Here is a 24,982-nt window from a genome sequence, read left to right on the forward strand (position 1 = left end):
AACTAAGACTGAACAATTTTACAGTAAGAACAGGATTCTTGATTAAAGCACTTGTATTATATTTTATGAATGGATGGTTTGAAGGTAAAAACAGAATTAGTTTAGAAGAATGTAAAAAAACTAAAAAGAAGAAAAGAAATGAAGCACTATTTAGGTTATGATTTCATTATTTACAGAAATATTTCTGAACTCTTCTATATACATTATATATTCCTTATATTTAACATTAATCTACAATATCTACTTGTTACTTTTTAATCACCCTAATCTCTACAATATCTAACAAGTTTTAATACACATCAACTTATTTTGTTTCCTGTTTTTTATGATGTTTACCAGTCTAATTTAAATTAGAGACCAAACTTTCCTTTGTTTATTTATTAGCTATTATCTTTACATGGTCACTTCAGTTCGAGTCTAACGACAGCCCTCTTATTCGTCCATCAATTTAAACTTTAGACCTAACCTGATAAACACCACATCACAAAATGCCAGCGCTGGAGAAGGTAGAAATTTGATTGGTTGAGTTAGGTCAAAAGGTTAACTGGACAAATGTTCGAGAGGACTGTCGTTAAAACTGAAGTGATATATTAAAAATAATAGCTAATAAAAGTTGGGTCTAATTTTAATTAATTGTGATCTATGATCTAAAAACACTGCAGGTGAAATAATAAACATAAAAAACATAGAAATAAAACAACTAGATCTGTATTATATTTAGACGTATGTTATAAATCAGTTATCATTGAGAAAATATAAAAATTCTTATTTTCATTTGATAGATCATACATCATTTCAATTCATATTTCAATATCTATCTCAAACACTCATCTCAAACTGTTTCTATCATCTCTCAGTCTTTATTTGTCCTGATGTTGGATATCATGTTCAAAACACTTGATAAAATTGAACTCTTTAAGCACATTTGTGTCTCTGATAACATCTTCTTTCCATTCCTATATTATCTATCCACCATTATCAAATAATACCAAAACAACGCAAACAACTATTAAAACTGTTCACATCACTTCAAGCTATTGTACTTAACGAAGGTATCCTAATTAATCAGAGGCTAACGAAGGTATTCTAATTAATCAGAACCTAACGAAGGTATCCTAATTAATCAGACCCTAACGAAGGTATCCTAATTAATCAGACCCTAACGAAGGTATCCTAATTAATCAGACCCTAACGAAGGTATCCTAATTAATCAGAACCTAATGAAGGTATCCTAATTAATCAGACCCTAACGAAGGTATCCTAATTAATCAGACCCTAACGAAGGTATCCTAATTAATCAGACCCTAACGAAGGTATTCTAATTAATCAGACCCTAACGAAGGTATCCTAATTAATCAGACTCTAACGAAGGTATCCTAATTAATCAGACCCTAACAAAGGTATCCTAATTAATCAGACCCTAACGAAGGTATTCTAATTAATCAGACCCTAACGAAGGTATTCTAATTAATCAGAGGCTAACGAAGTTATCCTAATTAATCAGACCCTAACGAAGGTATCCTAATTAATCAGACTCTAACGAAGGGTAACAAACTAATAAATATCATCATCTAAAGGTTTTTTATACACGGCTCCTGATTTAGACATATATTTTCTGACGTAGTCTTTAGCTTTCGATTTCACGTTTTCGTTGACTTCTAAATCTTCTACATGACGACAATGTTTTAATTCTTTCGCCATGACGTGATGTGTTAACTGAAATATAACATTAAAAACATAGTCAGTTTATATCTTACTGTTCAGAATTAATAATAAACATAAATTTCAAATCAATATTAGTGATTGACCAATCAGAAGACTTGAACACTAATATCTTGTTATGTTTTTAAGAATAAGGGTACAGTACAGTAGTATATTATTGGAATAACAAAATAAATTCTACAATGACAGCATCAGCATTTTCAATCAATTACTTTCAATCAACCAATAGAGAGATCAGTAATAAGGACTTCTAATTTGTAGCCAATCTTATAAAAGAACCGATCTAACTATGATAGAAACCAGTTTACGTATTAAAGAAAACAGTATCTAACGAGTTTAAAAAAGACAGCAACTCACCTTTCTGGCTAGATGTTTAAAATCATCTGTACATGTTATTTTACCCAGTTTACAGTCGTTTTTTCTATACGGATTCAAACATGATACAATATACGTGGACATCTGGAAATACAGTCAGAATTATAAACATCAAATTAAGATGGGTGAAAAAATAATAAAATCCCAGTCGATTTCAGACTTTTCTGTATTATATATTTGTAATTGTACTGGGTATGTGGTATACATGAACAAAAATATTCATCTGCATCCAGAGACCTTATTCTCTAGTACTTAAATCAAATAAAAGTTCAGTTTTTAAGAAAAAGGCCCCATCGATTCAAAACCTAAACACAAGCAGTCCATTTTATTTTTGTGGAGAATAAATAGTAATAGAAACTATATAGTGTCAATTCTGTAGACAATAATAAAATTAATTTTCACTAAGAAAGAAATAGAACATGACTTACTCCTTTCCTAAATATATCTTTTAATTTCTTCTCTACTTCACTTGATGTATCAGCTTCAGCTGTCTTCGTCTTCTTTTTCTGTAAATAGAATCAAATATTTCCTCATTATTCCAGTCGACCCAGCTGTAAATGGGTACAGAATAAGTCATTTTTCCTCATTATTCCAGTCGACCCAGCTGTAAATGGGTACAGAATAAGTCATCTTTCCTCATTATTCCAGTCGACCCAGCTGTAAATGGGTACAGAATAAGTCATCTTTCCTCATTATTCCAGTCGACCCAGTTGTAAATGGGTACAGAATAAGTCATCTTTCCTCATTATTCCAGTCGACCCAGTTGTAAATGGGTACAGAATAAGTCATCTTTCCTCATTATTCCAGTTGACCCAGCTGTAAATGGGTGCTGAATAAGTCATCTTTCCTCATTATTCCAGTCGACCCAGTTGTAAATGGGTACAGAATAAGTCATCTTTCCTCATTATTCCAGTCGACCCAGGTGTAAATGGGTGCTGAATAAGTCATCTTTCCTCATTATTCCAGTCGACCCAGGTGTTGACAGTTATTGAAGAAAGAACCAAATTTCAGATTCTAATCTGTGACGAGATACAAACAGTTGAAATGTCAGTTGGTAAATTAAAAAAACACAAGAGAATATATTATAGTACATAATGTTTTAACATAATTTACACGTGAAGTCATCAGATGTAAACATGAGAATTTATAGAATATATATATAAAGAATTGTGTTATACCATAATATATTCTCTTGTGTTATTTGTTATAAGTGATCTCTGTTGATATAATAAATATTTAGATAATTGTAAAGTAAGGTTGTATTAAAATGAAATAACATCTCACCTTTTTACCGAACTCGTCAAATGTCGGGGTACCAAGATCCATGTCAGCTACAATATCTGCCTGATCCCATGTTGGTGGATCCCACTGTGTTATTCTGTAATATAAATAAATAAAACATATATTATTTACCCGTAAAATGAGTTTCCTCTTCCATAAAGTAAAGAGATCTGATTTATATTTGCTAGTAAAGCGGTATAAACCTTTACTCCTTCATTTTTTAATTTTTAACTGTAGAGATATCTTTTAGACACACAAGGCCTCGGCTTCAAGTTGAAAAATTCTAAGATATCATCTCGACCTATGCCTGGATCATTCAGACTAGCGAGCAAGCGTCTTATTTCACTGATTCTCTGACTATATGTTTTTATTGTTAATACATCTTACCGAGTAATACTGTGATAAAAATAAGTTTTTCCCTCGGCATCTTTCGCTGTTTTCCAGTTCGGGGGTAGTTTAGGTTGTTTAGCTTTAGGGGGTGAGGGGGGAGGGGGTATATCATCCTCTAGGGTTAGACTGGTAGATGGAGTGGAGGCAGCTAGATTCTGGTGGAGGGTGATTAGCTGTTGTAGTTGCTACAATATCAAATATTAAAAGCAATCAGTAATAACTCAAATATCTACTTGTTTTCAGAAATGATATATTACTCCAGTCAAACACAGTAACAAAGGTATAGATAATTAGATAGTTTAATGTCAAGATCAGTCATCAGGCCACGTATTCTCGAAACGATCTTAGCGCTAGGATGTCCTAGAATCAATGTTAGAAGATAAGAACCTAGGATATCCTAGAATCAATGTTAGAAGATAAGAACCTAGGATATCCTAGAATCAATGTTAGAAGATAAGAACCTAGGATATCCTAGAATCAATGTTAGAAGATAAGAACTTAGGATGTCCTAGAAATAATGTTAGAAGATAAGAACCTAAGACATCCTAGCGCTAAAGGCAACTTCAGTTCTTGAGAAACCGGGTCTAGTATTCTCGAAACAATCTAATACAATCTTAAAGATGTCTTTATAAAATATGGATGGTGTCAACAATAACATTATTATTTTAATATAAATAATATTTCAAGCAATCACCTATGGTCATTTTTAAGTGCTTGTCAGAAAGATGGAAGATAAACTGGATGATTCTTTCATTGCCTGATCAATTACAAATCAGAATAAATACTATAGTTGAGTTCTTTACCTGTTGTACAAGATTGGCATCTGTCAGTTGTAGAGATTGTGGTATTGTTTGAACTGGTGGTGGTGCTTGTTGTACAACTGTACTGGCTGCCTGCTGTTGCTGTTGTTGTTGGACTGGGAAAAATTGCTGTGGTTGTTGAATTTGTTGTATTGGGGCCTAAAAAAACAACAAAAATATTCAAATAAAGTAAAATTCTACAGATACAAGGGGAAATTGAATCCTACAATGTATTTTTATGAAATAGAGTTTTACATCCTGTTTCTCATCCTTTTAAAATCAAAATTGAGTTTTATTTCCCATTTTGTTGTCCCTTTTAATTGTTCATCTCAAATAGAAAAAAACTATTCTTTTTATCAGGTAAAAGTGGGGGAGGGAGAGGGGAGTGTTATTAGGGGCAGAGTCTGGTGTTATATATCTGATATACCTGGTAAGGCTGAGTAGAGAGAGGGGAGAGTGGTATCAGGGGCCCAGTGATACACTATGATATACTATACCTGGTAAGGCTGAGTAAAGACTATCTGTTGCCCGTTACTATCTACCATGATCTGTTGTTGTTCAGAAACTTCAGGCTGGGGTGGCATTCCTGTCGGTATCAACTGTCCATTGACATCCACAACTACAAAATATAACACATAGTAATATACTTACTCTCTTACCTGATATACATCTATATATAATACAGAGAGTCTATATAGTTAATAATATACAGAGAGTCTATATAGTTAATAATATACAGAGAGTCTATATAGCTAATAATATACAGAGAGTCTATATAGCTAATAATATACAGAGAGTCTATATAGCTAATAATATACAGAGAGTCTATATAGCTAATAATATACAGAGAGTCTATATAGCTAATAATATACAGAGAGTCTATATAGTTAATAATATACAGAGAGTCTATATAGTTAATAATATACAGAGAGTCTATATAGTTAATAATATACAGAGAGTCTATATAGTTAATAATATACAGAGAGTCTATATAGTTAATAATATACAGAGAGTCTATATAGTTAATAATATACAGAGAGTCTATATAGTTAATAATATACAGAGAGTCTATATAGTTAATAATATACAGAGAGTCTATATAGTTAATAATATACAGAGAGTCTATATAGTTAATAATATACAGAGAGTCTATATAGTTAATAATACACAGAGAGTCTATATAGCTAATAATATACAGAGAGTCCATATAGCTAATAATATACAGAGAGTCCACATAGCTAATAATATACAGAGAGTCTATATAGTTAACAATATACAGAGAGTCCACATGGTACTTACGTCTGTCAATTAGGTTTGTCAGAGAGTAAACATAGTTAATGTTTATTTTGTATTTGTCAAGTTGACATCCCTTTCTAGAGAGTCCACATAGTTAATGTCATTATTTATTTTGTTATTTATTATATTTTGGAGTGTGAAAGCTAGAGAAGAGAATTGTGGAGAGGGTTGGAAGTAAAAACAGAGGGGACATGTTAAAAATAACACTGTATAAATATAAGTTTAATAAAACAAGGGCTAGAACTCTTCAGTTTATGAAGATTAATAAATTGATCACTATTTGATATCTTTTACTATATAATACAATTTCTACAGAACACAAACATTTTATAATAACACTAATATAAATATTACTCCTATTTCTACTGATAATATTAAACCTGGTCTGAACAGTTGAGAAAATAAATCTCTTTATTCAACTACATTTCTCTTCAAAATTTCAAACCCAATACATTCTAAACTGTTGAAAGATATAAATATTACTACAGATAAAGATCTCTAGCCTGTATGAGATAACATCAGGTCTGTAAGGTCGAGAAGTTAATCTGTTAATTTATCTACACTACTCTTCAACATCTCTGACTCTATAACATGGTAAACCCTGGACTATGCTTCTCTTCAACATCTCAGACTCTATAACATGATAAGCCCTGGACCATAGCTACAGGGGGCCAAAAAAAAAACTTATGATAGCTCCATAAGAAAACTAGACATTTTCTAGATGAGACAACTCTTACAGTTGAAAATTCCAGAACAGGAGTGGTTAACAACAGAGATACTATGAAAATAATCTAAACATAACACAGCACCTTGACTTGATACCAAAACAAACAAAGTACAATAAATGATATTTAAAACGCCAGTCAGAGACAGTTTGTGACTGTAGAACTGGAGAAAGTATGTCTCCATGTTAGTCACACCTATCATATAATAATAAGACTATTTTTTAGAAGAATGCCCAAAGCACTACTGTGCTCTGATCATCATAGTCTATTTGTAATAGTCAAGACCTGGAGTATCTGGATGTAACAATCAACCACAGTCTTCTTCTATTAATACCTCTCTTCCATTAACTGATTCTACTGAGTCATTCCATGTCTGTTCACCAGATTATCTCTGATTTTAATGAAACTTAACAGAAATGTTGGTTATGATGAGAAAACCACAAATTCCAAATTTCATACAAATTGGGTCAGAGATTACAGACATATGACTTATATAACTTTTGACTTTTGGCTCAAATTTCCCTTACCCCCCAAACTTCAAATGGACATAACTTAGTTGTCCCTGGTCCTATACACTTGTTATTGGTGTTGTTAGAAAAGAATAATGCCATAGATTCCATTTCTGACATAAGACCTAGCCTATCTGAATTCAGGAAACCATTATTCTTTCGGTGACCTTTGACCTTGATGTTTAACCTGTGGGACACCTGACCTTGACCTGCCATACTATCGAAATCAAGACTAAATCTCCTCCCTACAACATGTAAAAAATCCAGAGATGGAAAACATATGGTTTTGAAATAATTTAACTTCAATCACTGGCATAATGCCATAACTTCCTGACCCAATTTCATAGAATTCTTGTTATTACACACATTTATGCTAAGTTTCATCAAAATCAGTGATGGTCAGATTAAAATTTCAATTTTTTTGGGGGGTGATTTGACATGGAATGACCCCACTCTATCTCTACATTCTGAAGTGAATTTTTCAGCTTAAAATAAATAAACCAAGTACTAACGATCCAAACTGCAAAAGGAAATCTAAAATCCAAAACAACATATTGACGAAATATTGGTAGCAGCTAATGAACGTTTAACATGAGGAAGTATATCAATTATTTTATATTTTCAGGTATAATTTACGTTTTTCATAATAAAAATTATGCATACTGCCTAAAAAACCTAAAAACTTTCTTGTTTAATATTGTATAAAATCTTCTTTTTACAGAAATATTTTGATCAACAGTGAAATAGAAACTGAAAACTATCTCGCAATATAAAACATTATTATTATTATTATTATACAAATAAAGACACATTTGATTTCTTAAAACTTGGAATAAATTTAGCAGAGTTGATATAAATATGGTAGTTTGATGACAACTCCAAAATTGAAAACAGAGTTATAGCCCTTGATGTTCAAATAATGAAAATGTAGCTCATTTTGATTTAAACTGATTTCATGTTATCTAACTTTTGAATTACATCCCTGTTGAACTTTATAACAGAGTTATTGCCCTTGTCATCAAAATACAAAACACAATTCAAACCAGCTGATAATTTCTAAAAAAAATTCATCGATCCATTGAAACTAGATAAAATATACTAGAAATATTAAAACAACAAGTTTTATTGGATGATGACAGTAACAACAATCAGAGACAAATATCAAACTGGTTTGATATTATAAATCCTGTCTGCAATATCTCAATTAAGCCTACTTGATGAAATGTTTTTTCAATAAAATCAGATAAAAACTTCAATCTCTATTGTGTATTTAAAACAGGTGAATGGACAGACAGATATAGTTTATGACAATATACGTATTTTATTTGGGATTTATAAACTATTTGACTGAACGAATCAACACAGAGTCCACAAGGTATTTACATTTACTAGGTTTACAGTTCTTCTGTCTTTTATTAACTTTTATTCTTAATTTAGCCACTTCAGTTAGGGTCTAAAGACGGCCTTCTTGAACAGTCGTCAGTTTGATGACTCCTCCAGCCAATCAAATATTTCTGCCCTCTCCAACACTGGGATTTTATAAAATATTATTCTGAGAAGCATTATACACTGAATGCACCTTTTGTTCGTGCCACAAAATCCCCGTGTTAGAGAGGGCAGAAATTTGATAGGCTGGAGGTGTCATCAAACTGACAACTATTCAAGAAGGCTGTCTTTAGACCCTAACTGAAGTGATTAATCAAATATAAAAGTTTTATATTAAAACCAATAGAATGAAAGTTGTATAGTTAAGGAAACAGGGATAACACATTGCTCAGTTGTTGAATCTTGATTTAAAATGGAAACTGAAATATAATGGAGTTTAATGTCCAATTTGTCTTCTCCAGATTGGAATATTACCAGTCTGTGTGCAATGAGGGAAATTTACCAGGACAGCTACATTAAAATTTGCGTAAGTGTTTCCTTACTGTTAAATTGGTCTTTCACGTGCACAGTCTGTATCACACAAGGCTCTGTATGGCTTCATTCAAGTCAAGCTCTTTCCACGATATCCCTAGTTTAACAGAATAGGACACATGTTGCTGGGGGCTTCAGTATATCTTAGATTTTATCAAAAGCTCCAATCATTGCCAGGGAATCTTGTATCTCTATTCAGATATTATCAAGGCTGAGAACAGGTTGCGTGAGGACCCTGTGACAAGTACCATACAATACAGAACATGGTAATTGTCAGGAATCTTTCAGTCAAAGACTAAAAGCCAAAGATGTAAATCATTACATTACAAACCTTAGAGTTGATTATTCCAATATTTTATCATTGAACTTAATCTAATAACATTATCTATCTTATCATAACATTATCTTGATAAAACTTAGCTAGCCTGAAAACGTGGGTTTAAATATTCATTTCAATATTTCAACAGTAAATACTTACCAAAATATTACAAAGGGAGACAAATCCCTAAAAGATGCACAGATTGCATGGAAAGTGTAGTGACAATCTTTGATGTCACGTCTCTGTTGTTTTTGCTCTCAGATTGTGGAGATAGCTCCACTATGAAATCCTGTTTTACAGTCAACATCAGATATATCAACACAATTTTACAGTAAACTTCTACTTCTCCTGTGTTTTATTCAAACAAAACTCTTCAACAATTTACATTCTCATTCACTTGATGTGATGTGTAAATTGTTGAAACTTTGTTTTTATAAAACCAAGTGGTATAAATTGAAGGAAAATTTTTGCAAACATCAATGATTGATTCAAAACAAGCAGTCTATTTTATTTGAAGGTAGTTTAATTAATAATCAACGTAGTATAAGATCAGCTTGTATAATTTCTATAACTTATTATTCTACCAGAAAATCAAAAAAGATTGCTTTGGAATATGCCTCATGTTTTGAATAATCGAAGAATGTGCATAGTTTTCAGACTAGATCATATAATTAGGTTCCATTATTTAATACATGATCTATATTGTCTAGACACCCATAATATTGTGTTGTTATCTGATATCATCTCTAAGTGCTGTTATACAAGGAAGATTTCCAACACCAGATTAAACATGATGAGATGTTGTAATAACATCAGTACAAACCTGAGGTTTTCTTGTAAACTCTTTAATAGTCCAAGTTAAACCGAACATTTCTAAACTTTTAACTCAAACTCAACTCAACTCAACTTTAGTTTCCAAGATTTTATAACAATACAAACAATTCCTGAAACATGGTACTGTCTCTTTAATAAAAATCACAACCCAACTCCATACAATAAATTACAAAATATCAAAATTACACACAGATAGAATACCAAGGGAAAATAGCACTTGAAATTAAAAAAAAAACTAGCAAAATATAAACTTTTAATAAAAATAGAATCAATAAAAACTGTTAAAATATCTGCTTTGATAAGTTAAGAAATAGTGATCAATTTATTGGGGGGTGGGGTCAGTGGACAGAAAATAGGGCAGGGGGAGGGGTAGGGAATATAAAGCTGTAAAAGAATCAAAGAGTATATAGAATAGTCATAAGATAAGAATCTCAAGTCTGTTTAATACAATCATTATCATAAACTTCAGATCTACAAGATATTTCTTAGATTTAGATCTGAATTATAATTGAATTGTGTACAAACATGGTGCGCTGTCATTGTGTATTATATTTATATTGTCAAGTCTCTGTCAGAAATAGTAATATAAAATAAAGATCAGAATAATAAGAAGTGATTGGTATTATTGCCATGATAATATTCATCAATCATATTTTAACACGTTTATTTGAAAGTCATGAAGAATCAGTTTCTCTTTCAATCTCTCAATAAATTTTATCGTAAATCTAGAATTCTCTCAATTAAAATTCTTCACTTACAATTAATATTCATTGAAGATTTTAAGAAACATGTTTAGAATATTTGAGATTAGGGAGAGGATGTTGTCTTCACTCTAGGATATACGTCATCTGGGATGTTAACAATACAACATACTTCTGATATAGTCAAATTGTTGCAGACGCTCCCACAAACCAAGTGACACATATAAAGTAGAGAGTAGATGACAATCTCACCCTATCACAATCATTGAGATTTTCTTCCCAGCAGGACAGTTTAATGGTGTAATGGCTTACCTTGAGTTGGTAGAGTTGACAGACCAGGAATCACCATGTTGGGGTCGTGTGTCATCTGTAAAGTCATGCCTGCTGTTTGTTGTTGTAATTGTAATAGTAAGGCTGGATTCTGTTGAACCTGTAGAACTAACGTAGGATCTTGCTGTAAATGTAACATTAAGTTAGGATCTTGCTGCATCAACTGTAAAACTATATTAGGATCTTGCTGCATTTGTAGAAGTATATTGGGATCCATCATGACCATGTCTTGATCTGTTGGATCGTTCAGATCTTGATCTGGATTCTTGAATTCCTGAAACTGCATCATAAAATTGGGATCTTGTAATTTTAAGATAAAATTAGGATCCTGAAGTTGTAAAGCGAAAACAGGATTACTAGAGACAGCTGTTATAAAACCAGGATCATTAAAATATTCTACTGGGACTAACGGATACGTGGCTTTCAATGTTTCAATCTGTTGGCGCTGAAACTCAGCATTCATCTCATCCTTGGCCTTGACCTGAGCCTCAAATAACTGTCTTCTCTCTTCTTTACTCATCTTAGGTGGCGTTGGTAATAACGTTCTTCTGAAAATATACATAGAATATATTAAATCTTAGGATGGTCAAAAATTCTAATTTTCAAACTTGGTTACAATAAGTCTCTGTTCATAACCTATTAACCTAGTAACCTAGTAACCTTTTTATATATTAAATCTTTACACTAACATAATATATTCTAATTTTCAAACTTTATCAATAAGAGTATAATATATATTCCCTTGTGTATGAAAGGATTTCCGTTTGATATTTTAATTTCAGTTTTCCCCGAGGCATCCTGAAACCCCCCTCCCCAACCCTCACCCCCTGCTATAAATCAGAATAATTGAAATGAAATTACCGTGGTCTGTAGTGATCTTCTTCCTCAGCCCCTCGTTTCTTTCCCTTCTTTCTACGCTTCGTATTCCAGTCAGCTGAAACAGAACCAAAGAAATTAAGTTTTCCTTCCGACCCAGTTTGCTGAAACCCTAGTGACAGTGGAATAACTCAGTTAGTAGCAAGTTGGATGGTCCTCTGCTAAGACAGTGGAATTGTTCAGTCGTTAGCGATTGTTGTCTGCTAGGCGATTAGGTGCGCTGGGTTCGAATCCTCTTCAATGTAAGAAAAATTCTTATGTCTGTGTCAGTGCCTCCGAGAGTTGGCCAGTTTTCAAACTATCCATTCTATTGTTAAGGTAGGATTAGTACTTGCTTCTTTATCTACCTCCAATCAAAATGGACTGTTTGAACTTTCTTGTTTTATGTTTGATATTAAACTTGTACAATATCAGTCTAGACTATAATATATAAAACAAATATATTTACCATAAAGTGAATCTTGGTTTTCTTCATATCTTGTGTCTGTAAAAAACATAAAATAATATTCATAAATCAACTTGAACGATTCGAACCGCAAAACAAAACCTGTTATTTTAACAAAACATTAGTAGCTTATTAACTATTCATATGAGGAAGTATATCAATTATAAGTTAGTATTCAAATCGGTTATAGCGAATAGCAAACATGTTTGACTCAGTACAAAAAACGTACCCAATTCCTGTTCTGTTCTTTTTCTCTCTTCAACTCGTTCTTTCCGTGGAATTTTAAAAACTTCTTTTAAGTTACTCCAGTGTTCTAACAATTTACTAGCTACGGTACTAATAGAGGTCGTTGGTTTATCTTGACTGTCAGAACTCGACTCATCATCTTGACTCTCTTCTTCTGTAGCACTACCCTCAATTAAATATTCTCCCTCTTTCTTCTCTCTAGTATCACCACTAGAATCAGCTTCATGTTGGGGTACGTCTCCTACTGTATCCTGACTAGACTCTACTTCATCTGATTGTTCTACATCCTGTCCTGAATTATTACCCTCGGAACTAACACCAGTAACTTCCATTGTATTATCAGTACCAGATACTTCTATACCTTCAGCTGATATAGATATAGTTGAACTAGCCTCAGCCATTATACAATTAATATCCGACATTTCACTGTCTGAACTCGGCTCCTCTTCAGCAAACGTGACACGTTTTTTATGTAGTTTATCTTTAGCTTCCTTGGTATCTTTTGTACATGATAATATTCCTACAGGTGTCATGCCTGGGGGTGGGGGAGGTAACTCAGTATAACTCTCAATATAACTCTCAGCTTCTGATGTTTCCGTCCACTTCTCAATAATAGATAATATTTTACTGTCTTGTAATATTGTTCTGTTAGTTATTGGTAGTTCTGATAACAGAGACAAAACCTGGAAAAATATCATCATGTTTTTTATAGGTGAAAATATGATATTTATATATGATAACTGGTAAATATAAACAGTAAATTTATACTACAGATTTATAGACAGTTATATATAGTCAAAGATAAAATGATTGGAGTTTTACGTCCTACTTTTCTACTCCATGTGAACTAATAAAGACATATATATGAATCAAAACCACCTATAAAAATAACAGGCTTCCCCTATCAGCGTATTCTATATAATTCTAGTTCTAGAAGCTATGGTAGAATAAAAAGACAAGTGAAATATCAACTGACCTGAAACTGGAATTCAGAAGCTGGTTCTTGGTTTAAATCTGCCATCCAACTCCAGAGTAAAGGTAAACCATGATATTCTACAAAAAGTCTTAAACAAGCTGGTTCTGGTGTATTCTAAAAATAATATTAAACAGTTGAGTTCAGCCCTAGTAGATGATAGTTAGACATTATATACAATTTATTATAGAATAAATAATCTGTTACCAATTACAGCCTCGCGACATTTTATATATAAAATATTCCATTCCAAGTATAAAATGTACAGAGTTTCGATTGGCAACTGGTTAAACATCGTTAAATCTTGAGCCAGTGCTTCCGGAGTCTGCTTTCACCCACTAAAACTAACTAATGAACTAAGCCAAATTTTAAACTTTTATAATGGTGATATAATCATTTCAACAAGAAAGTAAACAATAGTTGTCCAAGTAAAAAATATACAGATATTACAGTTAAACATCGTAAACTTTGGAATAGTTTGAAACTTTAACAAGTAGAAAATAGTTAATAGCTCAGTCTGGATTGTGCTGTAGGTTTGAATCCTCTTCTAGGTAAAATAAAATCTGATGTCTGTCAGTTATCAGTTGTTAATAATAACTTATAAACTACATAATACAATTATAGTTTTAAAATATTAATAAACAATGATTGTTTTCCTACCTGTAATATTTTTAAAATGGCTATTCTATGATCTGTTTGTTGAACGTACACCATCAATCGACAGAGATTTAATACATGATTTTTATTAGTTAGACCTTCTACATTCATTCTTTCTATCTGTTCTTCAATTTCATCAACTCCGATCATTTCTTCCTTCTTCTTAGTTTTATCTTTCTTTTTGTTAGATTTAAACCTAGCTGGTTTCTCAATACCTATAGTACCACGACAATTCTCAGATCCACAAAAACATTTCTGTGCCTTTTGTCTACAAACAAATAATAATACTAGTATTAATTAGTTCTAGCTTGTAAACAAAAATTATAAATTACACTTCCATAGAACAATAACTCTCTTGACATATTTCTTGGTAAATTAAATGACATGAATGGAGTTTTACACCCTATCATTCCACTAATGAAGCCATGCAGTGTACAATGAGAAAAATTTAGCTAGAATAGTTTTATGAGAGTATTTTCTTTTGATTTCAAGCATTTTTAGGTGGCGTCTGTAATTATTAAATAGTCAGCAATCAATAAAATACCTACTGTCTTCATTTCACATTAATTATACTCCCTACTTTGAAGACAGGCAACATAATGCAGTGTACAATGAGAGAAATTTTACCATGACAGTCGCATAACCCTATTCTTGTTTTGAATTACCAACTGTTAAAGTTTGCTGCGCATATAGGGGTCACGTTTTTTTTTGTACCTTCTGAATGACTAGATGCTTCAACATCAAATTAGCCAACTGTCTTGTTAAATGTAAGACTTGTTACACATTGGAGCTTAGTTGTAGACACTCTATCTCAAATATAATCTACATACCCATAAGTTTCAAATTGATAATTAAACGTCAACTCTTCTCCAGGTGGAATCGTTCTCTTGGTGAAAAATCCAATTCTTAATTCTCCATTGACTGTCCACTGAAAAAATAAAACAGTGTTTTATATCCTGTTCTGTAGAAAAAATAATAGGTGCAGATAGAATTAAAATACAGGAGAACTAGAGGAGAACTGGAGGAGAAGGAAATAGATGGGAGAATTTTAAATGCGATAAATTCCGCTTCAGTACTGGTAGATTGAGGTCAGAATTAGAACCAACAGAACCTGTTTAGAACTCTACAATAGAGAACTAACAAAGATTAATGAATTGAAGTTTTATATCCCCTCTGTTTTACACTATAAGGTTCTTGAAACTGTGCCTAACATATAAATCTAGACAGGAACAAAGTAAGACAGGCTAAATATTTGTTTATAGTAAAATGTTCAAGGTATTCTACCAGTTAGAATGAAAATATAATTAATATTTCCCCATTGACCAATAAGAGTATATATTAATAACTATTCAAAAACTACTCATCGAAAAAATTATCAAACTTGTCCAAGATCTCCTGAATATAAATGAACACACCAAATTTCATTCAAATCAGATAAAAACTGTAGCCTCTATTGTGTTCACAAGCCAATTGTGAACGGATGTCGGCGTATAAAAATTGATAAACATATTTTCTCTTACTGGCCACGTGTAACAATTTAAACTTAATAAAGTAAGTTTATCATTTTAAAAGGTAAAATATCAACACGTACCTTTTGAGTCTCACAGTTTGGATCACAACTATGATTTATAAAACGTGAAATATTTCCCTTCACTGTCGCGTCAATCATTACGTCAGGGTTCAGAGCCATAAAATAGAAATGTGTCTGGTTCTCCTTGGCGTATTGACGCGATTTGTTCTTAAATCCACGAAAGTCTAACACCTCTCCAACATACTCTAACACAAAATCATCTCTAGAAAATAAAACAGATCACATGATTAAAAGATTATTATGATATAATCACCAAGCAGTTACTTCACTTGTAAAATCATTGTCAAGATGTTTTACCAGACCAGCTGGTAGACAGGACCCTTACGAACCTAAGTTGTTATCATTGTAAAGGATGTTTTACCAGACCAGCTGGTAGACAGGATCCTTACGAACCTAAGTTGTTATCATTGTAAAGGATGTTTTACCAGATCAGCTGGTAGACAGGATCCTTACGAACCTAAGTTGTTATCCTTGTAAAGGATGTTTTACCAGACCAGCTGGTAGACAGGACCCTTACGAACCTAAGTTGTTATCCTTGTAAAGGATGTTTTACCAGATCAGCTGGTAGACAGGATCCTTACGAACCTAAGTTGTTATCCTTGTAAAGGATGTTTTACCAGACCAGCTGGTAGACAGGATCCTTACGAACCTAAGTTGTTATCCTTGTAAAGGATGTTTTACCAGACCAGCTGGTAGACAGGACCCTTACGAACCTAAGTTGTTATCATTGTAAAGGATGTTTTACCAGACCAGCTGGTAGACAGGATCCTTACGAACCTAAGTTGTTATCATTGTAAAGGATGTTTTACCAGACCAGCTGGTAGACAGGACCCTTACGAACCTAAGTTGTTATCCTTGTAAAGGATGTTTTACCAGACCAGCTGTTAAACAGTTTCCTTACGAACCTAAGTTGTTATCCTTGTAAAGGATGTTTTACCAGACCAGCTGGTAGACAGGATCCTTACGAACCTAAGTTGTTATCCTTGTAAAGGATGTTTTACCAGATCAGCTGGTAGACAGGGTCCTTACGAACCTAAGTTGTTATCCTTGTAAAGGATGTTTTACCAGACCAGCTGGTAGAGAGGATCCTTACGAACCTAAGTTGTTATCCTTGTAAAGGATGTTTTACCAGACCAGCTGGTAGACAGGATCCTTACGAACCTAAGTTGTTATCCTTGTAAAGGATGTTTTACCAGACCAGCTGGTAGACAGGATCCTAACGAATCTAAGTTGTTATCCTTGTAAAGGATGTTTTACCAGACCAGCTGGTAGACAGGATCCTTACGAACCTAAGTTGTTATCCTTGTAAAGGATGTTTTACCAGACCAGCTGGTAGACAGGATCCTTACGAACCTAAGTTGTTATCATTGTAAAGGATGTTTTACCTTATGAATCCTGGTTTTTATCCATGTAAAATCATTGTCAAGATATTCGAAGGATGAAAGACTAGGCGGTACTCCGAATTTTTTTAGTACACCAGCTGTTTTCAGAGTAAAATTCATACAAAATTATTGTTTGAGCTTGACTTACGTTTTAAGTTCTTCTACAGCTCTCAAACCAAAACCTTTCCATGGCGTCTGGAACACTTCTACATTACTGTACGCTCTCTGTAACAGAAATAGATATAACATTACTGTACTCTTTCTGTAACAAAAATAGATATAACACTACTGTACTCTCTATGTAACAGAAATAGATATAACATTACTGTACTCTCTCAGTAACAGAAATAGATATAAAATTACTGTACCCTCTCTGTAACAGAAATAGATATAACATTACTGTACTCTCTCTGTAACAGAAATAGATATAACATTACTGTACTCTCTCTGTAACAGAAATAGATATAACATTACTGTACTCTCTCAGTAACAGAAATAGATATAACATTACTGTACTCTCTCTGTAACAGAAATAGATATAACATTACTGTACTCTCTCTGTAACAGAAATAGATATAACATTACTGTACTCTCTCTGTAACAGAAATAAATATAACATTACTGTACTCTCTCTATAACAGAAATAGATATAACATAACTGTACTCTCTCTGTAACAGAAATAGATATAACATTACTGTACTCTCTCTGTAACAGAAATAGATATAACATTACTGTACTCTCTCTGTAACAGAAATAGATATAACATTACTGTACTCTCTCTGTAACAGAAATAGATATAACACTACTGTACTCTCTCTGTAACAGAAATAGATATAACATAACTGTACTCTCTCTGTAACAGAAATAGATATAACATTACTGTACTCTCTCTGTAACAGAAATAGATATAACATTACTGTACTCTCTCTGTAACAGAAATAGATATAACACTACTGTACTCTCTCTGTAACAGAAATAGATATAACATTACTGTACTCTCTCTGTAACAGAAATAGATATAACACTACTGTACTCTCTCTGTAACAGAAATAGATATAACATTACTGTACTCTCTCTGTAACAGAAATAGATATAACACTACTGTACTCTCTCTGTAACAGAAATAGATATAACATTACTGTACTTTCTCTGTAACAGAAATAAATATAACATTACTGTACTTTCTCTGTAACAGAAATAGATATAACATTACTGTACTCTCTCTGTAACAGAAACCACAGGTATTGTGATATTTTACAACTATAACTATTATTATTTTGTTATTAGTGTTGAGTAGCTATGATATATGAAGTTTGTAGTTATAAAACATTAATGAAACTTAAGATACCTGTAGTGAAACTTTGACATGACACTGATATTAGCCAATTATTTACTTAAAGAACATGATTACAGAGAGGTAAGTGACCATTGAAATCATTTCCGCAACTTTTGAGAAGTGTAGGCTGTGAAGCGTTCCAAGCTTTTATTCGGAAAAGAAATCAATCTGCAACCCATTTCCATTTCCTGAATTTATCTCTGCATAATGAAAATATTTTCTGTAACAATAGTACGATGTGGGTGTATAAAATCAACTCTTACCTTTTGAAATCTTTTGTTAGTACAATAATCAAGACAAGCACATCTTGAACCACTGAAATATAAATTAGAACATATTAAACTTTTAATAGAATTACCAATTACGCTGTTGATATTTCACAAAATCACGTTAACCTGGCAAACTAAGAAGAAAAAAAATGAAATGAATGGGGTTTTACGTCCTTCTTTTCTGTACATAATTGGGCTAATGAAGACGGTCAAATCAAGAACAGATAGTTATGATAATACAAGGTAAAACACTAAAATATTAGGGTCTAGAATAGAAGGGAATATTCATAAAATCAAAAGATATCAAATCTGAGTCAATATGATATCTGAGTCAAGATGATATCTGAGTCAATATGATATCTGAGTCAAGATGATATCTGAGTCAATATGAAATCTGAGTCAAGATGATATCTGAGTCAACATGATATCTGAGTCAACATGAAATCTGAGTCAAGATGATATCTGAGTCAATATGAAATCGGAGTCAAGATGAAATTTGAGTCAAGATGATATCTGAGTCAATATGATATCTGAGTCAATATGATATCTGAGTCATTATGATATCAGAGTCAATATGATATCTGAGTCATTATGATATCAGAGTCAATATGATATCTGAGTCAATATGATATCTGAGTCATTATGAAATCAGAGTCAATATGATATCTGAGTCAATAAGATATCTGAGTCAATATGATATCTGAGTCAAGATGATATCTGAGTTAAGATGAAATCTGAGTCAAGATGATATCTGAGTCAAGATGATATCTGAGTCAAGATAATATCTGAGTCAAGATGAAATCTGAGTCAATATGAAATATTCTAAACTCACCATTCAATATAGAGCATCCTGTTGAGACAGTCACTACCACAAGCTTCTACTCCCATTTCTCTATCTTCTTTACTAGTTGTACAATCACACGCCATTCTTCTCATTTCTTTAGACTGTCTCCTGAATACAACAATAATACAACAATAATACATTAATTATACTTATACCTTGACTACAATAGCCACCTTTCTCGTATCATGGAATGCAGAGATTTGAATGAATTGTACGCCAGCAAATATAGCAAATCAGATCCCTCAACAGAAAGGCTGTAAATATCATGCCTTATGGTCGAAGGCCTTTGATTGGCCTTTTAAAAAAATTTCTAAACATAAATACAGGCAGTCTAATTCATTACTTAGAAAGAACCTTTAAGATATTTAAATTTCAAATTCTCATGAAAGGTCAAAATAATAAACATAACTTACCTTTCAGTCAGATATAGGTTCTCTTCAATGGGTTCAAAATAGGGAATCTTGGTAGGTTCCAGAGGTTCAGTTATCATCTCATCTGCTACAACATTGGAGACTTGAACAGATTCAGCAGTGCTAGAAACTACAGCTTTTAATTCTGGAACTTTAACTTGGTTTAAGATATCGAAGATGTTGGTATGTTGTGCTGACATTGTAGCCGTGTCTGATACCAGCTGATCAATGTATGCAGGGATCTGGGGGTCAACTGGTTTGTCAGGGGGTGGGGGTCTATAAGTCGAGGGTATCGGCCCTTTACGGGGTTCCTCTATCTCTATTGGGGCTGAACTGGTGGGCAGAGTATCCACTGGAACGATTGAAACCAGGTTGGAGGTGAATCTTCCAGGTTGGGCTGGCGTGGCCATCAGGGAAGGATCATCAGCTGAAGGTACGTTATCTTGACTGGCTTCTGCCTCACTGAATCTCAACCATCTTGATTTGACTTTCAGTGGTTTAGCTGGACTAGTTGATGAATCTGCAGCCTGGGTAGGAACAACTGTGATATTTGTGTTGATAACTTGTGGTTCTGGGAATTGGGCAGGAGGTATTTCTGCTACTGCTGGTACCATTGGGGATGGGGCCGCACCAAAGATGTCTTGTGGTATGACCTTCTTAGGGGGGTCAAATGTTGGTATCTTTTCAGGTTCTGGTTTTGACTCTACCTTGACTGGTCGTCTGTGATACTCTGGTGACCTTGACCTACTGTCATAGCTGCTTTCTCGATCGTATCGTCTTCGAGATCTTCTATCATAGTCGCGATCTTCTCGGTCGTCATATCTCCTGTCTCGATAATAATCATCTCTATCACGACGACCTCTATCTCGATATCGTCGATCATCATAATCCCTATCACGATCATATGATCTGTCATCACGTCTTCTTGAATATCTGTCTCTATCATCGTCATAGTAACGACCTCTACGACTATCTCGTCTATCATCTCTACGGTCTCTGTCTCTGCGATCATGTCTGTCATCATCTCGATCGTATGAATCAGATTTGGATCTTCTTCTTTCATTTTCTTCTTTCAAGATCTCCTCTGTGATTTCCTGCTCCACCTTATCTGTGATACTCCCCATCTCAAATGACGGTTTTTCAGGAACACCAACTGCGAAGGCATCAAAGACTTTGTTATGCTCTGAAATGGCTTCAGAAACAGGCTGTGACGGAGGTTGACTTCCACCTAGTACAGGAATAGATGACACAGTAGACTCTAGAGGTACTGTAGGTGCTTTCGTCACCAGATCTTCATTAGACATGACTGGTGAAGCTTCACTTGCCGTAGCATCCTTCGACAGATTATCAACCCCAGCATTCTTCTTGGTTCGTCCGCGTCTTGATGCATTATTATTCAAATTAACCAGAGCTTCGTTGGCAGCCTGAGCACTTCTCCTACTGCTTCTTCTCTTCGGTGGTGAATCTTTCGTGGTGTCCTGAGAGGGGGCGTCATCAAAAACATGTTTTTCAAGTTTAGATTTTGTTTCTTCTGTATCAGCACCAAAAACATCAACCTTGTCTACTTTTACTTTCTCCCACTTGCTGCTTAGTTTCATGGTAATTTTGGAACGGCTGTCGTCAATAATAGGTGATTGGACAGATTCAGGTTGATCAGAATTGTCTTCGCTGTCCACAGAATTTCTAGCTGACAGACGACTTGATCTTCGCAGGGATGCAGCTTTATTGAGAGGTTTGTCCTGGACTGGTTTTGCTGGTGGTGGTGGTGGGGGAGGAACATTATCTGATCCAGGAAGCGGAATATCAGACATGTCAAATACATTCATTACCTCATCTTCTAAAGGTGTGTCTCCATCAGTTTTGTTCGGACTGGAAACGATTTCTGATCCATAAATATCTTTAGGTAGAGGAATGTGTACAGGGAGAGTAGTTGGATGATGTTGGTAGTGTCGTTTGACGTCGGTATCTGATGACGTCACCTCATCATAACAGCTCTCGTAGTCAGTTACGGTCGTAGCTGGAGTAGAAGCACCTGCATCCTTGAAATCCTTTCTATGGACAAACTGACCAGACTGGGGAAAGTTGGACTCTCGGTCTGATTCTGATGTTCCATCATACGGCTGCAGCTTAGTTAAAGAAGTGTTTAAACTTGTCGATACTCCCCCAGGTTTAGACATGGACGCTGAACCAACTTGGGAGTTTCTGGGTTCAAAAACTTGAGGAGTGTCGGTGAACCTTCTTCGTTTCTTGGCTTGAGCTGCTTCTCGCTCCAGAATGTCTATCTTGTGTTCTGTTTTGGTTCCTACTTTCTGGATTGAAAGTAAAGTGTCCACAATACTGATGCCTTTCTTTTTCTCCTTGGTTTCAAATGATTTTTCAACATCTGGTTTGGTGTCTTGTGCCAATGGTTTGGTTTTTTTCCCTGTATAGTAATCTATTTCTGCTTCAGCTGCCGATTTATGAGGATCGCTGGGTAGTGGGATATCTTCTGGGTTTATCTTTCCGATATCAAAATCAGTCACATGACTAACGACTTCCTGTTTAGGTTTTCTATCAGAATGTCTAAAATATTCAACATCTCTTCTGAATTGGGAGTCTGTATACCGTGACTTTTCATCTGTCATGTCTTTCGGTTTACGAGTCTCATCGTATCGGCTTTCTCCTTTGAATCTCTGATGTTCATCACTATGTCGTCCACGTTCACCATGGAATCGACTGGATTCTTCTTTACGCCATGAATCATCGTCTCTATAGTGATCATCTCTGACAGGTGGTCCTTGGTATCCTCTTGAAGAAACAGTCTCATGTCTTGAGTGTTCGTATTCTCTACGCGGTCTGGGGGAGAAAGCTCTCTCTTTAGGTCTTTCTCTTTCATAGTCTTCTGGGTAGCGTTCCCTTCGTGGATAATCCCCTGGGTCTGATCTTCTTGGTCTGTCCTGTGGGGGGTAATCATGACTAGATGCATCTCTTCCCCTTCTATGATCATCTACAGAATCATGATAGACAACTTGATCAAATTCTTCGTACTCTGGATCATACGGTTCATATTTACTTCGGCTTGTCTGAGGCTCATATTCCTCGTAATGCCTCTCGTCAGTTCTACTTCGTCGACTTTCAAAGGATCCTCGTCTTGGTCGTGAAGATCTGTCGTAAGCCTCATTGTCATAAAATGTTTGGTCTCTGTCGTATTGATCTTCTGGATACATTCTTCTCTTAGGTGGGGGAGGGGGAATATCATTATCTGGTAGGTCATAATCATCTAAACCATGTCGTCGACCAGATCGGTTTGATTCATAGTCTCCATCTTTTATATCCATGTCTGATCGTTTCAAGAGAGGAAAATCTCTTCTTGAAAATTCATCGCTGTTTCTTCTCCTCTCAACACCTCTTCTATCGTACTCATCTCGTTCATCAACAGCTCTATGTTTTCTGTCATGAGCCTCTCTTCTGTAACGGTCCTCACGAATTCCACGACTTTCAGACGACATTTCCATATCTTTCTTGGAATATTCACCACTACTTCGTCTATCACTAACTTTATCTGATGGAGTCCCCTTGTGTTTTCTGTCCTGACTTTCCAAATCCTCAGAATCCTTCTTGTATAAGTCTTCACGTTCTCTTCGACTTTCAGCCACTTTATGCTTCTCAGACGACACTTCCATATCTTTCTTGGATAATTCACCACTACTTCTTCTGACCCCAGCTTCACGTTCTTCATGTTTGGAACCATAGGGGAAATTCTTCCTAGAATTTTCATCACTGTTTCTTCTGGAAGAATGAAGAGGTTGAACATCAATCTTGTCCTCACTGTTATTTCCAACTTTAAATTTCTGTTTCTCTGGTATCAATTTTTCTTTCCTGTCTTCTGCATCAACGTGAAAGTTGTCTTTTACAGAATGTTTGTCATCTTTCGACTCTTTTAAAGATTTTTCCTTCTCCGTCTTCTGAGACACTTTGTCTGGAGTGTAATCCTCATCAAAATTGATGTATTTGTCTTTCTTTCTGGAACTGCTGTCCTTTGGACTGAGTTTATCTTTTGGGCTGAGTTTATCTTTTGGGCTGAGTTTATCTTTTGGGCTGTACTTGTCCTTTGGACTGGTTTTATCCTTTGGACTGAGTTTATCTTTTGGACTGGTTTTATCCTTTGTGCTGAACTTGTCCTTTGATGAGCGTTTGGTATAATGTTCATCATCATCATCATCATCATCATCATCATCATCATGGAATTTATGACGGTCACTTTTATTTTTAAACGTCACTTCTTGATCTTCATCTGTTATGTCCTCACCTTCATTGTGCCAACGTTTCTTACTGGAATCTTCTTCATCTTCTTTCTCATGATCATGTTTTTTATGTTTCTTGTGTTTCTTTTTAGATTCTGACCTCTGACCATCCTCTGAATCTTCATAGTCTTTCTGTTTATGATGGTGTTTATTTTCTAACACATCTTCTTCATCAGAGTAGCTTTTTCTCGATTTGTGTTTCTTATGCTTCTTTTTGGATTTGGAAGATTTTTTATGATCTTGGTAATCTTCCTCATCCAGGTCTTCATCATCATAATCAACTAATGAAGAATTTTTAGAATCTCTGTCTTTCTCGGATGAAGTCTTCTCTGATTTATTCTTTTCTGATGGAGATACAGTCTCTGACATTTTCTGTCTTTCATCTTTGCTCTTATCGTGACCCTCTTCCAATTTTTCTGGTACATCCAGTTTGGAGTGTTTCTTAGATTGATATTTTTCTTGATGAACAT

General features: G+C 34.2%; 2 protein-coding genes across 2 annotated transcripts; both read right to left on the minus strand.

Moving 5' to 3' along the window:
- Window positions 1-1,554: 1,554 nt before the first annotated feature.
- On the minus strand, window positions 1,555-3,833 carry LOTGIDRAFT_144326 (hypothetical protein; the record flags this gene model as incomplete). Its single annotated transcript, XM_009055120.1, has 5 exons — window positions 1,555-1,716; window positions 2,080-2,181; window positions 2,526-2,603; window positions 3,382-3,475; window positions 3,766-3,833. Coding segments are annotated over 5 exons (504 nt in total), but the record flags the coding sequence as incomplete, so codon positions are not given.
- An 8,848-nt stretch (window positions 3,834-12,681) lies between these two features.
- LOTGIDRAFT_227153 (hypothetical protein) lies at window positions 12,682-20,309 on the minus strand (the record flags this gene model as incomplete). The annotated part of the gene is made up of 9 exons (XM_009055121.1): window positions 12,682-13,449; window positions 13,743-13,856; window positions 14,400-14,664; window positions 15,227-15,324; window positions 15,988-16,189; window positions 17,518-17,594; window positions 18,970-19,021; window positions 19,808-19,927; window positions 20,233-20,309. The coding sequence occupies 9 exons, from the start codon at window positions 20,307-20,309 to the stop codon at window positions 12,682-12,684; spliced, it is 1,773 nt and encodes a 590-aa protein (XP_009053369.1).
- Window positions 20,310-24,982: the final 4,673 nt, after the last annotated feature.

The sequence above is a fragment of the Lottia gigantea genome (assembly GCF_000327385.1).
Source record: "Lottia gigantea unplaced genomic scaffold LOTGIsca_233, whole genome shotgun sequence".
Taxonomy (NCBI): domain Eukaryota; kingdom Metazoa; phylum Mollusca; class Gastropoda; family Lottiidae; genus Lottia; species Lottia gigantea.